Source organism: Ipomoea triloba, chromosome 6, assembly GCF_003576645.1.
Source record: "Ipomoea triloba cultivar NCNSP0323 chromosome 6, ASM357664v1".
Classification (NCBI taxonomy): Eukaryota; Viridiplantae; Streptophyta; class Magnoliopsida; order Solanales; family Convolvulaceae; genus Ipomoea; species Ipomoea triloba.
The window spans coordinates 6,104,272-6,121,733 of record NC_044921.1 but is presented as its reverse complement, the minus strand read 5'-3'; the positions used below and the strand labels follow the sequence as shown (position 1 = coordinate 6,121,733).

General features: G+C 37.1%; 2 protein-coding genes across 2 annotated transcripts; both read right to left on the bottom strand.

Annotated features, from left to right (window-relative positions):
* Positions 1 to 744: 744 nt before the first annotated feature.
* Positions 745 to 2,805, bottom strand: LOC116022953 (UDP-glycosyltransferase 73C4-like). The gene is made up of 2 exons (XM_031263875.1): positions 2,251 to 2,805; positions 745 to 1,858 (listed from the first exon to the last, which is right to left on the bottom strand). The coding sequence occupies exons 1-2, from the start codon at positions 2,782 to 2,784 to the stop codon at positions 911 to 913; spliced, it is 1,482 nt and encodes a 493-aa protein (XP_031119735.1). The 5' UTR covers positions 2,785 to 2,805; the 3' UTR covers positions 745 to 910.
* A 7,536-nt stretch (positions 2,806 to 10,341) lies between these two features.
* Positions 10,342 to 11,067, bottom strand: LOC116023407 (dof zinc finger protein 5-like). The gene has a single exon (XM_031264407.1). It carries the CDS (start codon positions 11,065 to 11,067, stop codon positions 10,342 to 10,344), a length of 726 nt encoding a protein of 241 aa, XP_031120267.1.
* Positions 11,068 to 17,462: the final 6,395 nt, after the last annotated feature.

Here is a 17,462-nt window from a genome sequence, read left to right as displayed (position 1 = left end):
AATAATACCTTGGCCTTACCGATCTTTCACATTCATACCCATTCTAGGACGCTAGATCGTAGCCATCGTATCCTGAAAGAACTGGAACTTAATAGGTTTCTCTGTCACTAGCCGTCCAACAGCAAAAAGTTCATCTTTGCCATTACCAGCATCTAGTGAAACATTTGGAACATGATGTGGGATAGCATCATCATCTAAATCAACGAAGGTAAGGTTCACCAAGGACTGAGCAACACTATTCGAATCTATGCAAAAGAAATCGCAGCAGAAGAAAGCAACGAAGTGGCTCGTGAAAAAGCGAGAGAGAAAATAGGAATATTACTTATAACTTTATTCAAATTAATTTAATATACACTTATTAACTTGCTCATATTAATTTTTATTTAAATTTAAAACTTTTTAAATTTGGCGGGGCTCGTCAAGGCCCGCGGGTAGAACGGACTAGTCTATTTTAGGCCCGTATTTTGGTGAGTTTTTTAGTTCGCTTTCGCCATATGACGGGCTCTGCTGGACTCGAGCGGGCTCTGCTCTACTGACCCATTTAGACAGCTATAAACTTAACTTGTTATTGATTTATGAGTTACATAGTTTCTTGTTGATTTTCTTGTGTTAGTGCTTACTTCTTTATTGCATACTATGTCACATAATAGATTTCGAGAGAATGACATTATACCTAGTTCATGCTATACCTACATCACTTATTATTATAGGTTCATTACACAATTATTGATCATGGATTTCCAGTTGGATTGACCAGCAGGGTACAACCCCAACAAATCTATGTTATTAACGGTGGTTTAATTGGTTTGTTGGTTTTTGAAGGCGAAGCCTAAGTGCTTACATGGTTAATCAAACAATAACTAACATGACGTAGAAATTAACAAATAATAAAAATGGAAACATCATAGGATCAGCCTGATTTCAGGGTGTTGGTTTCCTCTGCAACATCTTGAATTAGTTTGGCAATATTGAGGAAAGATGAACCTCCTTCCTCCACTGCTGTCCTCGCCATTTCTCCCAGACCTTTCATTCTTTTTCTTCTCATTTCAGCCTCCTCTCCTCCACCCAACACTTTCTCAATTGCCAGTGCAATATCATCTCTATTCACTTGGACTCCTGTCTCTTCTTCCCTCCCAACCAAAACTGGCAACTCAACTCCAGCTCTAACTCCGGTTTTGAGCACATCCACAACTAACCTCTCGTTCAAGAATTGCTCCCCAAACATTGGCCAAGTGATGAGTGGCACGCCCGAAGTAATCGCTTCCAGGGTCGAGTTCCATCCGCAGTGATTCAAGAATCCCCCGATAGAAGGGTGGGACAAGATTAGAATTTGCGGAGCCCAATCAAAGATGATAAGGCCTTGCCCTTTAACTCGTTCCTCATATTTTTCTAATTGAAGCCAGTTTTGAAACTCATTAGAAATGTGCTTAATGACCCAAATGAAGGGGCGTTTTGATGATTCCAGTGCAATCCCAAGCTCTATCATCTGAGAAGTCGGCAATCGCGCTAGGCTCCCGAGGCAAACGTATAGGACAGAGGTGGTTTCCTTGGAATCCAGCCATTTTAAGCACTGGTGCTTATCAATGGTGGCCTTGTTTCCTCTTTCAACCATGTCTGAATCCTCCTTGTTGCACAGAGAAACAGGGCCAATGCTCCAAACTTTCTTCCCTTTGGCTTTCTTGAATTCTTTGGTGTACTCCAATTCCAGCTCCTCAAATGAGTTCATCACTATCCCAAAAGCGTTACCCTCTGCATCTTCTACTTCTTTGGCAATGTCCTTCTGTCCATCGGAAATTGGGGTGAACATTTGTAAGACCTGAGCTTTGGTTACTTCAATACTGTCAGGCAGTCCAGGCACCTGTAAGTAAGGATGTCAATTGCGCCAACTTGTTAAATTTTGGACTAACCTACAGGACTATTGGACTTATCGATTTAGACTAAATGATTTATTTTTTTTGGGTTGAGTTGGCCATAACTCTAAACTGCAAGTTGTCGGCTTATCGGGCAGGTTACACTGCTGAACTAAAATCGAAAAATGAGAGCGGATATCTATGGAGCGGGATAATATCATGTTGATAAAATTATGAAATAGTTCGCAGGTTAAAGCGTGGCCTAGGCGGATTAACTCGTGCAAGCTGAACTTGTAACACTCATATTTTTAAGGGTAAAAAGTTTTAAGTTCTAACCCATCTCACCATGAGTTGGGTTAGGATTAACCCGATTTTGACCCACTTTGACACCCGACCTTACCTGAAAGTACTGGGAGTCTGACTCTACACTTTGAAAACCACTCCAGTTCCTTATGTTGTTCACGCACAACAGAGAGAAGCAACACATCCCATTGAAAACAATTCTTGGGATTTTAAGCTTCTGGGCAACATTTGTTGCCCATGGAAAGTTCATATCAGCAATCATGCAGCTCGGGGGCGGCTTCATCTCTCTCAGCAACCCCTCAACTTGAGGTTGAAGCATCCTAACTGCTCCGTAGAATTGCACCAACAGATCAAACGAAGGAAGCAAATCCACATTCTCAGAACCCTCAGGTAACCCCACCTCTGTGCAGGGAAAGCTAATCTGGAGAATTTGGATTGACAGCCCAGATTCTTTCGCACGAACAATCACAGATTTGACTCTGCTTGCATTTTGGGGTGTTAGGAGAATTGTGATTCTAACCCCCAAACTGGCCAGTAACTTGGCCAAGTCTATCATGGGGATCGTATGGCCTGGGGCCATAAACGGAAGCAAAACGAAATGAAACTGCTCTTCTACTGTTGTCGCCACCATTGTAAGCAGCTTGGAAACTGAGTTTTTTGTTTTTTTTTTTTTTTTTGAAACTTCTCTGGTTTAGTGTCTTTTATACTACAGTAACTACACTAGCAGAACTGGGAACTTTGAACTACCAATTGATAAAGCCATTTTCACTGCCTCATGATGACGTAAGGGCATACGTCTTTATGTTGTTTATTACTGTATTTACTAGCAGGGTGACAGGAGGAAGCCTCTGATTTTTTATGGAGATCAGACTTGGAAGGCAGCCATGCATGAATTCTTAATATCCAGGTTCAGTTTGATAAGATCAAGGTAACTTGGGACAATTGAAAATTACAGTACACACAGTTATATGACTACGATCCAAAATAACACTGTTTTGATGTTAAAAAGAAATTAATTGCTCTCTGCACTTGTATTAGAGTAATGAATATTTTGGGTAAAATGATGTATTTTATGATATAGAATACTGTACTTTATATGAGTTAGAATAATGTATAATGTATTTTATATGTTAGAATAATGAAATTTCTGAGTAAGCTGATGTGTTTTACAAGTTAGAATTGTTAGAATAATTATTATTAATGTATGACTCATTATTATGGCTCATAAATATTTATGTATGTTTAATAATAAAATAATCCTATTGGCCAGTTAAAGATAAACCGCAGTTCCAACTGCTCAATAACTTCTCATGTTGATGGAACTGTGAGATAGTTATAGCCATTCAGAGGCTCTGGTCCTCTCCCCAACCCTTCTGTCAAACCAAAGTTCTCTCTCCATCAGAAACCAAGTCTCCAGTTGAAGCAAACATTTGTAGAAGAAGAGCCATGGAGCCAGGTACATCTATTAAACATAAATGCAACACTGTATGTGAAAAACATGTGTTCTGAAGATCTTATATATTTAAGTTTTATCTTACAAGAATAATATACTTTATATGTTAATTAAAATAATATATTTTATAAGTTGAAATAATATACTTTTAGGTATTTTTGGACCGATACGTCATACATCTATATAAATTACGGTTCAGGTAATAATGATTGTGGGACAACGAGCTATGCTACATTTATTCAAACATATATTATTAGATAATGTTTGTATACTTGGTTTTTGAAGGTAATTACCCAACCCTTTTCCCATTTTCTTTTTATTTTGTTGTATTCTTATTTTGTTGTCTCAGCCTTTTCAAATCATTACTGTTTTCCTTTACTTTCTCTCAAATTCTTCATCACTTTTCTTCTCATTTTGCCGGCTACATCCCTCTTGCTTTATTAACTTTACTATAATTTTTGTTTTAAATTTATAATTATTATATTATTACAAATTCCAATGTTAAATCAAAATAAATAAAATAAAATAATTTTTGAAATTAAAAAAAATCAAATATTATATTAAAATAAATAATAATATTTAGAAATTTTTTAAAAAATCAATGTTTATGTCTCAAAGGTCATTTGACCGTTGAGGATATTAAAAAATCTACTATACTAATAAGAGTCAAAGAAAGTTAGGCCCGTAATGGGTAGAAAAAATGACGATCAAATTATTAAATCAGATGGATGATTCAGGTTGTTTAGATTTATATTTTTCCTTAAGATTTCCTAATTTATTTTTAATTATATGATTATCCGTTAAATTTTCTGGTAAATATTCTCTTTTCCGTTAATATTCCATTAACTTTTAACTTACCCATTAATTTCTACAAGTAAGGTGTTAGGTTCGAATCTCATTCCAATTTAAATTGGCATATTTTTGAGCATATACTACGAATATGTTAGAGTATATTATTCAAAAAGTAACTATCTCACTTTATTACTCTTATTAAATTAAATAAATTAGTAGTTACAAAAAAAATACTTATCTATTTCTTTAATTTATAATTTGATGTCTACAATGCTTTTAATACAAAAAATATTCATTATCAAAAAATTTAAAAAGAGATATAATTTCATTAGTTATATTGTGTGTAGTTTCTACGACGCAAAGATTCCTTACCTTCGGATTATTAATTAATTATATTCAACATTTTACCTACTGAAGCATAACGAGTCAAGAGTTGCCTCCACTAAGGCTCGAACCCACTCCCATCATCCATGTGGGAGTGTTAATCGGGACACCAGATGCCACTTGACCACAAGGTCTTTAGCAACATGAATTTAAAAAAAAAAACAGTTTGAAACTAATCATATTAACTACTTAGAAATGATTTGTTGATAAAGAAATCATTCAAAAAAACCCAATAAATTGATTTAAAACTCATTATTAAAAGTGTCAATGTAGGGCAATAGAACATTGTGACACACTTGATGCATTGAAAATGTGATAGACTACAACATTGCTGGAATCAATCTTTCAAATTCAAAAAAATGAAGAAATTTCAAAAATAGCTATTGTTGCAGCATTCATTAATCTTGTATGTAAAAAACTTATTGTGCATTTTTTAAATATATTAGAACTAATATAAATTTACAACTCATTTCATTTTCTACAATCAACATGCTTTGATTAAAGACAAAATCAACATCAATCATGACAACAAAAATAATTGGTATATAGGATGTAGCCACTGTTTAAAAATGTTTATGTACAAAGTGGAAAAACAATTAATTGCATGCATTGTGATGAAAAGGTGTTCGATAAAATGCCTCAACAGGATGAGGATTGAGAGTCCGAGTGTGACGCCACTGGGTGTTAATACCGTGACTTCCTAGTTTAATCCCGAAACTCATTCCCGCATTCCCTTTGAATAATCAATCGTTTGGTCTAGCTAAGTTACACACCCTCTTGTCCTTTTAAATTGCTTAGTTCGTAATTACCCTTACAATCCCTCATCTATGTTTCCATTTTGCCTTAGTAATTCTTGTAAGTCTTACCTCTTAACCTCCTAAATGTCAACACTTATTCACTCCAATTTGTCATCCTTGAGAGACACGACACTCGGGGAGTCTTGCTTTAGACATTCACCACTCCCACAACCACACTCAATCCGTCACATGACTCAATCAATTAAACGCACGAACACTTGACACACCTCCACATCCTTCCTTCGAGATCGACACTCGGGGAGTCATAGACTCTTCATTTTATCCTTACACACATTCACATTATTTTGACACCTCACGCCTACGCAAAACTGCATCCTTCAATTGCCTTTTAGGCCCCTACAAAATGAAAGATGAATTCCCATTTTCTGCATGCTTGAAAAGTGTGAATGCAAATTTTCTTGTTATTAAAACCCATCTTTGGAGACCTTCACTTCCTCAGCATATTTCTCACATTTGGTTGACATAAGCTTAACAGTCTTGGTAGATAGTATAGGGAATTTCACCCGCTCTGTCCCAAAACACCCTCACACAAATCGATTGGTCGACCTACATGAAAACTTAACTATTCTTGGCACTTAAGTGATTAGAATTTAGATAGTATGCTTGCTTGAGGACAAGCAAGGATTAAGTGTGGAAACTTTGATAAGCGCCAAGAACAGTCAAGTTTAGGGCCATTTATGGACAACATTATGTAGTCTTAACACCCATTTATGATCATTTTTATGCATAAAGACTCTAATTGAGACCAAATCAACAAATTCGACTCAAAGGTTGTGTTTTAAGTCATTTCCGCAGGATATAGCAAGGTCCGAGGCCAAAAAGGAAGCAACAAACGAAGAATCAACCGGGCAGGCTCCCACCACGAGGCCTACACGCGTATTGGGAGGCGTGGACTAATTCCAGTACGCATCCATGCCCCCATCCACGCGTGTAGGTGACGTGGACGGACCAGTTAGGGCTATCGCGGGATTTCGACTTTTGCGAGACTATTTAAACCCTCTTTGCTCATTTTGGAGGGGGACAAACTTTTCCGGATCTGATTTCTCTTCATCTTCTCCCCTTTTGGGGGAAAACCCCCAATTTCCATTAGATTAGATTAGTTCCTCTAGAAGGTGAAGGTGAATGAAGAAGATGTAATAGCACACTTGATTCTTTAGGTACATTACTCTTATCCTAGAAAGATTGTGGTTTTAATTTATTATCTTGATTATTTTTGGTTGTTTGATTTTGTTGTTTATGATGTTTGAGTACTCTAGTAAAAGGGTGTGTGTGCCCATGTTAGACTAAAAGATAAAAGCTTTAATTTTGCCATGTGCTTGTGAGAATGTTGGAATAGGATTTTAATCTTGTGTGGGTGATGTTCTTCATGCTCTATTTCTATTTCGGCTGGAATAGGTAGTAGACTTGGTGAAAGTGAGTGTGTGCGCGATAACGGCCACTCATGAGTCCAACTCATCCATATCCCCGCCTTCTATCCGAAAGGATGAGGTCCGGGAGGAGTGGTAGGCAAGGTGTTCGATAAAATGCCTCAACCGAATGAGGATTGAGAGTCCGAGTGTGACGCCACTTGGTGTTAATACCGTGACTCCCCAGTTTAATCCCGAAACTCATTCCCGCATTCCCTTTGAATAATCAATCGTTTGGTCTAGCTAAGTCACACACCCTCTTGTCCTTTTAAATTGTTTAGTTCGTAATTACCCTTACAGTCCCTCATCTATGTTTCCATTTTGCCTTAGTAATTCTTGTAAGTCTTACCTCTTAACCTCCTAAATGTCAACACTTATTCACTCCAATTTGTCATCCTTGAGAGACACGACACTCGGGGAGTCTTGACTCTTCGTTTTATCACATTCATTACACACCTCACCACTAAAACTCAAACAACATAATTTACCATTGGAATCGCGACAACAATTATTTCTGTCGTTATATTTCACGATGAAAATAGGCGACAAAATATCAGTTTTGCGACGGAATATGTTTTCATGCGATGCGACAGAAAGAAACATTTTCGTTGCCAAAATCGTGACAAATTCGCGACGGGATGATTTTCGTTGCCTAATTTGCAACAGAAAATTCCATTGCCATTTTTTGTCGCCACCGCTCGCGACAGATTATTTTGCCGTTGCAAAATGAAATATGACAAGCCTAAAGGCTACAGAATGAATTCTGTCACAAACATGCAAAATTCCATTGCAAAAGGCAATTCGCAACGAAATTTCGCGTTTTTGCGACAGAATTTTTCCGTCGCAATTTGTGATTTTTCTTGTAGTGAAAGTCAGCTAGCTGACTCCTGATCAAAAGATAACTGGTTAAATCTGCGTCATTGATGTTAATAAGGTAGTTATGTTTTTGAAGCGCCCAAATTGGATATCAAGAAAGAGAAAGAATTAGTAAGATTACCTAACTAATATATACGTGGATTTATTACCAGATCGAAGGGATTATTTTTATGAAGAAAAGGTTTTCTCTCTTAAAGATTGATTCATCTCTCAAAGCCTTCTTGTTCAAGATTGCATGAAGTGAAACTTTAAGGAAACACAATGTGTATTCACTACACAACTTAGCTGAACACCATGACAAGAATGGAGTGATGTTGTGGATGAAACAATGATAAATAACAACATGATCTGAAGAAGTTGTTTACTTCGTTCAATCTTCAAGGTGAAAATTTAGAGAAAGGGTTTATACGGTTCAAGTAGATATTAGCTTGGTACAATAAACTCCTACCTTCTTTCTACGTTGATTAACACCTTAATGGATTGGGATTTCAACGACATGGTTGCCTCCAACTGTCGAAATGGTGATCATTCCAAACAGAGTTATCAAATTGCTCGCTTCTAATTCGCTTTCTGTCTATACTCAGTTTACTAATCCAAACAGTGCTTAATCAATTGCAACAATTGACTTATATAGAAATTAGAAATTGAACTAATTTAAGTAATATTTGAACAGTGTGTTACATAAAATTATATTGAATAAATTGAGAATACATATACAATTGAGTATTTAGATATCACTATGGACCGACACTAGAAATGATAATGAGATTTCACCTTATATTTCTCCCTTCTCTAACAAAATAAATAAAGTACACTCCATGATATATGTGGAAAATAATTTAAGATAAAAGAAGTAAAAGATGAAAAGTTGTATAACAATGTCATCTAATGAACACGTGACGAGTGTCAAATATGTCTTGCTTTATAAGGTGTTTTGGTGGTGTTTATTGCATTGATTGAGTCATTTGTGGTGTGATTTGTGTGCTTAATTGCTATATTCTCTTATGAACAATAACATTGGAGCACTTGCAATATATTTGAGTGTTTTTGAAGGTTTTGAGCATAAAGGAAGGCATAGGGGCTTAAAATGGAGCAACCGGGATGAAGTGCAAGCGAATATGGCTGAAAATACCACACCACAATCGTGGCGGGAAACCAAAAGGTGCCAAGAGTCCCGCCTCGCTCGTGGTGGAGCAATTCGGGCAACTTGGCTACGTAAGAACGGGTGTACGAGCGTACGCTAGCTCGTACTCCGCTCAGGATTTCTGCGGATAAAAGGCTTGGCATGATTTTTCTAGGGATATCTTCTTTTATTCGTTGTAATTTTTAGAGCTTTAAGTTTATATATTTCTCTCTCTAGATTAGGGTTAGATTCTACAAGTCACCTTGTAATTCAATTCCTAAAGGAAGAAGACATTCTCGAATTTGTAGATTGATCCCACTTTGTAGATTCAAGTGGTAATATTTCATCTTTTGTCTTTTAATTTCCAATTTCCATCTTCTACATTTCTAGCTTGATTCAAATTGCATTGTGATTTCAATTCATGATAATGTGTGGCTAGATCTTCTAGGAATTGGATTGGATTGCCTTGTGCTTATGCATCTGTGATCTTAATTGATTAATTAATGAGATGTAGTGTGATGTTTGGCCTAAAATGCTTTTGTTGTGAATAAGTTGTGTATTGATTCTCTCTTCATTGAAGGATCCATCGAGTCTTACTCATTTGCTTTCCCCGTCATTCGGTTTGAGAGGGCAAGGCTCGGGACTAGGAGTAGACTATGTGTTTGATAAAATGTCTTAGTCACATTTGTGGTCTAAGAGCCTAGGTACGATTCACCCTAGTGCTGGTAATACACTCTCCTTTAAGTTAGTTTTGCTTTGCACTATTTCGAGTCAACCTTAGACCAATGGACGCATACGATCAAGAGTATCCATCCAATTCCCCGTTTTACTTACTTCCTTTCTTGTGCTTTTACTTTAATGCTCTTTACCTTTACAACCAATGCTTTGCTCCGTGAGACCAACACTCGGAGATTCCATCATTGTTTACGCTTTTCCATCTATCCATCCCAACACCACTAAACATACATTTTATCAAATTGGCATCGTTGACAGGGATCGAACATGGGTCACCCGCGTGACAGGCGGAAATACTCACCACTATCACACCCATGTGTATGCGTACAAGCATCTTTTGTGTATACACATTGCACGATCACACAAGTTTGCACGCTTCATGCTTACAAACCCGTGCGCTCATGTGTTCTACATACTAAAAAAAATTAAATTAAGGTGTAATAAATTAAAGCAAAGCCTTTTAATTTATTCATACAGCTATGACAATACATGAAATGATATTAAAGTACAATTAGTTAACCTTTTAATGCTTACACAAGCAATTAAGAAATCAAATACCCTAAATGGCTATTAGAACACAAGTTTATAGCTCATCATCACATCAATGGGCTAAGTCACTCGAGAAGTCCAACCATTCATCAATGTCCACAAACAACGAATCCGAACTAACATTTGTACCTCCATCGGTGGTGGGAATTTTCCCCATGGAAGCATCCACCGATAAGATGTTAGACGAGCTAGCCCCACTGTTGTTCAAATCAAATGTTGCCATACATGAATCAGAATGCCTAGTAGTAAGATGGAGAAAGCTTTGATCCACGATGTTCAATGGGTTTACCCAATTAAGGTATCCATTTTCAGCTTGAAGTTGTGTAGGTTGATTTATAGCTTTCTCCACCATTGGGGGCAGAAACCCACCACTAGTGTCATGTGGTGTCATCATTGGAGAAACCATAGGAGAAATGAAAGCTAGTGGAGTAAGATTTGGTAACAGACTGAGTGGTTGGAGTTGAGGTGGTGATGGTAGAGCCAATTGAACCCTTTGATTCTCATGGCTGGTAGTAAATCGCTTTCCCTTTTTGGACCGTCCACCACTAGGGATGTCACGTTGAATGCCACCATGGGTCCAATGACGTTTGCATGTTCGACAGTAGTATCTCGGTTGATCCATACTGTAGTTGTTAAAATAGCTAAACTTTGTGTCATTGGATTGACAACGAGGGCATTCCCTTGGCGGAAGAGGAGTTGCATGGTAGTCCATTGCTCTTGAGCTCCTAACAATCGGCAATGGTTGATGAAAATCACCAACTCCTCTTCCTTGCTCCATCACTCTATAGTAAATATAATTTCGAATACAATGTAGTGAGGACTACATATTGTTTGAGCCATTTTATAGGCATACCACATTAATGGAGTGAAATTTAATGTATGTAATATTTGCAAAATTTTTAAAAATATGGTTGAACATTTAATACTTTTCCAAGTACATCATAACTTGCCTTAATTTCATTATATTCTAAAAATCGTAGTGATTCAGTGAATAATAATTTATGGTAATAATTAAGTAAACCAACCTTTTTCACTTTAACTCTACAGATTATAGTTATCCAATCCTTTTTTAAATGGCAAATATTAGGAATAATGTATAACCAGTGTGATAACTATGCTACACCTGAGTAAAGTTGAATTTAAATTGTGATGTGTTCAATAATAGTGATAATAGTATATTGGTAAAAGAGGCAAATAGGCCCCTGAACTTTACTCAAGAAGTCAATTAGGCGCTTAAACTTTCAAAGGTTGCAATTAAGTCGATAAACATTTTTATTTTCTAGATTGTCATTTTAAAATAGAAAAATCACTCATATTTTAGATCGTCCTGGTCCTGGTTAAACAAAGGTAAAAGTCTAGAGAGGGTGGTGGTTGAATAAACTCTAATAGATTTTCAAAATATTTTGGTTGAACCAATTTAATACTCAACTAATAAAGTTATTCTTTCCCCACAACCACAAAAAGCAATGTTGACTTTTTTAAATTAATATTCTAGGCTATAAAGACGAATTGATTATGCAACGGAAATAAGTATTTCTAAAATAATTTCGTTAAAGTAATATGCTTTTAAAAGAGAGATATTTAAATCGATAAAGTAAAGTAAAGTGCAATAAAATAAATGAATCAAGATTATTTATTGTTATTGAAAAGTGTTGTAATACTTCTAGTCCACTCTATGAGAAATTCGCTATAACTACTACTCTGGTATAAATTACAGTGATATGATCAAATTCTTTGATCACTAAACTAATATTGATCATGGTTTTCACATGAATCCATGGTACTCTTCTTCTTTCTATCAGTTGGTAGAGAACAAAAGATTTGATAAAAAAATTTAAACTCCAAATAAAATAAAATAGATCTTTTAAGTGCTTGTAAAGTCTCTTAAACTTGATGAAGAATGCAATGTGAAATTTTTAATTCTAGAATTTGTAAATATGAATATATCTTTTGTGTCTCTTCTCACAATCACAAACAATTTATAGTTAAGTCTTCAAAGTTGTTCGTCGGAAGAAAACAAGTTCGAATTGCATCCACTTGCCAATAACATATTGGTCGAGTTTGACGTTTTGAAACTTGTCTTGCAACTATTTCTAGAAATTGGGCTTTAGTAGTCTTTCAAGATACTCTCCTAATCAGGCATATATGCTCCTTGAATAATGTGAAATGTTTCAAAAGCAGCAAGGATTAATGATAAGCTCCCAAGACACCTATTATTTGAATATTAACTAGGGTGCTTTATAGCGTTTTCAGTATCCTTAAGTGATAATTTTGAGAGAATTTGTGCTTTAAATTCGTTAACCGCACACAAAGCTACCTTTGGCATGAATTGAGACATTACAGAGGTCCCGGGAGCTATTAGGAACAAGTAACGAGCTAAACAAGCAAACCAAGCAAGTCAGGAGCCTCGAGGGACCCGGGATGATGCAACCACGCGTGTGGGAGGCGTGGCAGCATCCCAGTAGCCATCCACGCACACAACCATGCGTGTGGATGGCGTGGCAGCATTCCAGTAGCCAACCACGCGTGGTGATGGCGTGGATGGAGCACTGCGCGGAAACATTTCTAGGGCAAAATTTTAGAAACTATTTAAGGCACCTTGATAGAATTTCAGGGGAGTTCCTCCCTTCTTTCAATTTTAGAAAGTTTTGAAGAACACTTGTGTGCATAAGGTGAAATGTCAAAAGATATGTGAATGTGATGAAACAGAAAGTCAGTGACTCCTCGAGTGTCGGTCTCGAAGGAAGGACGTGGAGGTGTGTCAAGTGTTTGTGCGTTTAAGTAATTGAGTCATGTAATAGATTCGAGTGTGGTGAATGATGATGCAAGAGTGAAAAGGTTCATAAGGGTTGTGTGAGAATGAAAGTAAAATGAATATGAGTAAATGTATGTAAGGAGGTAAGGGATTGGATAGTGTTCATCTATGTTCCATCCTAGTGTACCTAAGGTGATGGATAAACAAAGCAAAGATGTTGGCTATTCAAGAGTGTGTCTTCTTAGTCCTCTTCCACCTTTGTGTACTAGGGCTTCTTAGACTTAGGAGTGCTTTCAAGCAACCAAAGTCCTAAGAGACATTTTATCAAACACTTTAGCTACACACTTTCCTACTATTCTTAAGAAGTCCATGGGATCTATGATTGTTACAAAGCTTTCAATCCTAACTCTAATCAAAGACATGAAAGAGTCAAGAGCTCAATCTCTCATCTAGATTGGCCAAATCCAAACAAGATATCATCAAAACAACAATCAATAGACAAGAATAGATATTCCAACAATCTAAGCATTTAAATCCAAAATAAGATATAAGATCATCACACTAGCAACATATCTTCACACAATCCAAATCCCTAGATTAAACTAGCCACTCATGATAAAGAGCTCAAGACAATAGCTAATCTAATCCAAGAACAAAATAGTAAAATAGATTAAAATGTAATAGAGATCACCTAGATTTGAAGTGTTCCTTCAAATCCAAGCTTGTTGTTGTAACACCCCGTAATTTCGTTCAAGCCTTGAGACCAGTAATTATTCCTACCGGGTAATTTATTAAATTTAATTTGGCTTAATCTTTCCAATTGATATACATATATATTTTCTTCCGGAATTAATTATTTATTCTAAAGGCCCAATTCTTGATTTAATTCTTGTAAGGGATTTAATTAAATTTGATCCTTACAATTCCTATAAGTAAGAGTACTTTATAATGGCCCAATGTATTTATTCTTGAAGGATTAATTTCCTACTAACTAGTAGTATAATAGTTAATGTGAGACCCATTCCTATAAGGGCCCATTATTTAATGTGTTTACCCTAGTATGATACATACATAATATATGTAATGATCTTTCCTCCTAATATAAAAGTCTTGTACTTTCAACCCTATCATTCTTTTTCCTTTCCTGCAAATGCATTTCCACCCTATTCCTTTCACCTCTAAAGAACCCTAAGTAAATCCTACACTTCCTTCTTCAAGATCCAAGATCAAGGTTGCTCTTTTAGGATTTATAAGGCTTGGGTAAGTGTTTATCTTTAGGATTATGTCTTGCATCATGTTATTTTCATAATCTTTATATAAGTTCTTATGTTGTTCTTTTGGGGATCTTTTTGGGAAAAAGATGATCAAGGTGGAGGTAATGCTTTGTAAGGAGTTTTGAGGATTTCTTGGTTGAACTGTGCTCCAAAAAGGTAACCATCATGTCCACTAAAACCTATTTTACACTCTCGATCTATGAATATTATTCGGTGTATTGGAATCCTGTGGAATTCTTTGCTGCTTAGCCTATTCTTTATTGGTCTGTGAGTTATTTTGATGGATTTATGAACTTGTGTTCTTGATCCTTTGCATCTTGATGTTTATGGACATTTGTTGGTATGGATTCCACATTTATTTGGCTTCTGGGCGATGTAATCTGGACAATCTGATCCTATTTTTGTATTCTCGAATGAACACTGCGTATTCTGTTCTGAGTCTGTGACCTGAGTGTTGGGTTTGCCCTTGCGGAGTACCCCAGCGGTATAATGTGTCCCGCTGGAGTCTTCCGTAAGTGGTTCGCGGTGAAGGGTGGCGGAAGAGAGTGTTCCGTTGAGGGGATCCGCTTCCTTCCTGCGGAGGAGTGCGGCGGAGGACGATGTTCCGTCTGGGAGCTCCGTCAATTCTAAGGGAATTCTGGTTCTAGTGAGTTGTTCTGTGATCTGTTGTTTGGTTGTTTCACCTTTGTTTCTGGATTTTGTTGGGATATTTTGTGGAGTATTTTACCTTCATTCTGGAGTGTTTATTCATATCTCTTGGTCCATTTTGTGAGTCTATTGGTTGGTTGATTCCTTGATTATATTCCCTGGGAGTTGGTTGTGTTCATAACCTGAGATGAACACTGTGGGTGGATTGTTCTTGGGTTGAGTCTGAGTTTGGATATGGAGTGGTGGATCTTTGAGTATCTTTTGGGCTAATGAGGGTGAACTAACTGTGGGCATTATTTGCCTCTGTGCTTGGGTACTATTTGCCTATGTGTTTTAGGCATTATTTGCCTCTGTGTTTGGGCATTCCTTGCCTCTATGGTTTGGGCATCATTTGCCTCTATGGTTTGGGCATTCTTTGCCTCTGTGTTTGGGCATTATTTGCCTCTGTGTTTGGGCATTCTTTGCCTCTGTGATTGGGCACCTTTTGCCTCTGTGTTTTGGGCACCATTTGCCTCTGTGTTTGGGCTTTTGCCTCTGTGAACTAACTTTGGGGTTTAGTTATTGGTATGAGGAATGGTATTTCGTTTGGGGGATAAGGTTTGGTGATTGTCCTTGGGTTGAGGTCTGTTTGGTTCATTATTTGATTCTTGAGTTGTATCGTATCTCGTTGGTTATTGGTTATTCATTGATATATTGCGGTTTGGTTGTTTCTTATGAGTATTATGCTGAGTTTATGATTCGGTTGATATTCCGTTATGGAATTGTTGTCTTGTGCAATTCGATTGGATATTGGTATTGTTGGAAATTCCTTGGTTTATATTCATTCAGCGTGTTGTTGTTGAGTATCCGATTTAAATACTGAACGGTTCGTTGGTGTGTATATTCTATATGGGTGTGTAAACCTATTTACAAACTTACTATATATGTATGTTTATCACGGGTATGAATGGTGGTTGCTTAGCAGTCTTTTGCTAATGGTTTCTTACATGTTTTCCAGGTATGGATAAGTCTAAGCGAGAGCACGTTAGAGCTTACCGATATGAGGCTGCTTAGACTTAGCTTATGATGTTTAGACTTTGTGTTTTGGACGTGTGTGCCGATGTTGAGATTATATACTCTTGATTAGCTTCTTGTTATGATTACAATGTTTTGAGGATTTAAACTTTATGCAGTTCAGTTTTTGGATAGCCTGTGCATTGATAAGCACCAAGAATAGTATATAAAAAGGGTCTAAAATGAAATGGAAGTGTAACGTTTTGCCATCCGATCATAGCAATCTCATGCATTTTTAGCTCATATGTGATTAAAATCTTCAAACATTGATTCTAGAAAAAGTTTTGAAGTATTTTACAGATCGGAAAGGGATTTGAGGCAAAACAGAGCAAAAGACAAACGAAGCTGCAAAGCAGAATCGTCCCACGCAACCCAACACGCATGTGGACGGGCGTGGAATATTTCCAATAGCAATCCACGCCCTCCACCACGCGTGGTGACATGAGTGGTCGGGCTAAAGGGCCATTTCGGGAAATTTGTCTTTTTGTCACCTATATAAACCCCCTTTTCCCAAAAACCTAGAGGGAGAGCAGCCATAGAATAGATTAGATCTGAAATTCCTTAGGGTTTTTTCCCCTTTTGGGGGAAAATTCCTTCCCTTTTAGATTAGATTAGATTCAAGAGCAAGATAAAGGATTGAATTTCAAAGAACAAGATGTAAAGGATCCATTCTTATGGGTGGTAACTCTTCTCTCTAATGTCTTAATTTAATGCTTGTTTTCTTTGAGATTTTCATTTCTTCTTCTTGTTTCTTTATTATGCTAGAGTAGATTAGAAAGTGGATTGGTGGCCCCAAAGCTAAACTATGTGGTTGTTTTGATATGAAATTGCTTGTAGAAATGTGAGCTCTTTGAATGTTGGATGATAAACTTGTGTGGATGATGTTCTTTAAGGTTTGTGCCTAAGTGTGACCACATTAGGTAGCAAACCCAGAGAAAGTGAGTGTGTGCACGATAGCGGCCACTCACAAGTCCAACTCACCTACATCTCCGCCCTTAGTTCGAAAGGACGAGGTCCGAGAGGAGTAGTAGACAAGGTGTTCGATGAAATGCCCAACCGAATGAGGATGTGGGAGTCCAAAGTGTGACGCCACTTGGTAAAGTGCCATGAACTCCCTAGTTATTTCCACGTCATTTGCTCGCAAAACCATAAGACGGTAGACCACGTAGGAAAGCCTCAAGCCCCAATCTCCGCCTTTCCATTCCTTTTACACAACCACCTTAAACCTTCTACCTTCTTACAAATGAATCCTACCCTTAGCCATTCCCGTAACTCTTCCATTTTAACTTCCTAAATGCCAACACACATTCGTTCCAATTTGTCATCCTTGAGAGACACGACACTCGAGGAGTCTTGACTCTTCGTTTTAACACCTTCCATTTAATCTTAGTGATTGGCCTTTTGCCTTTTCAACTTTTCTCCATGCAACCCCTCATGCCTTTT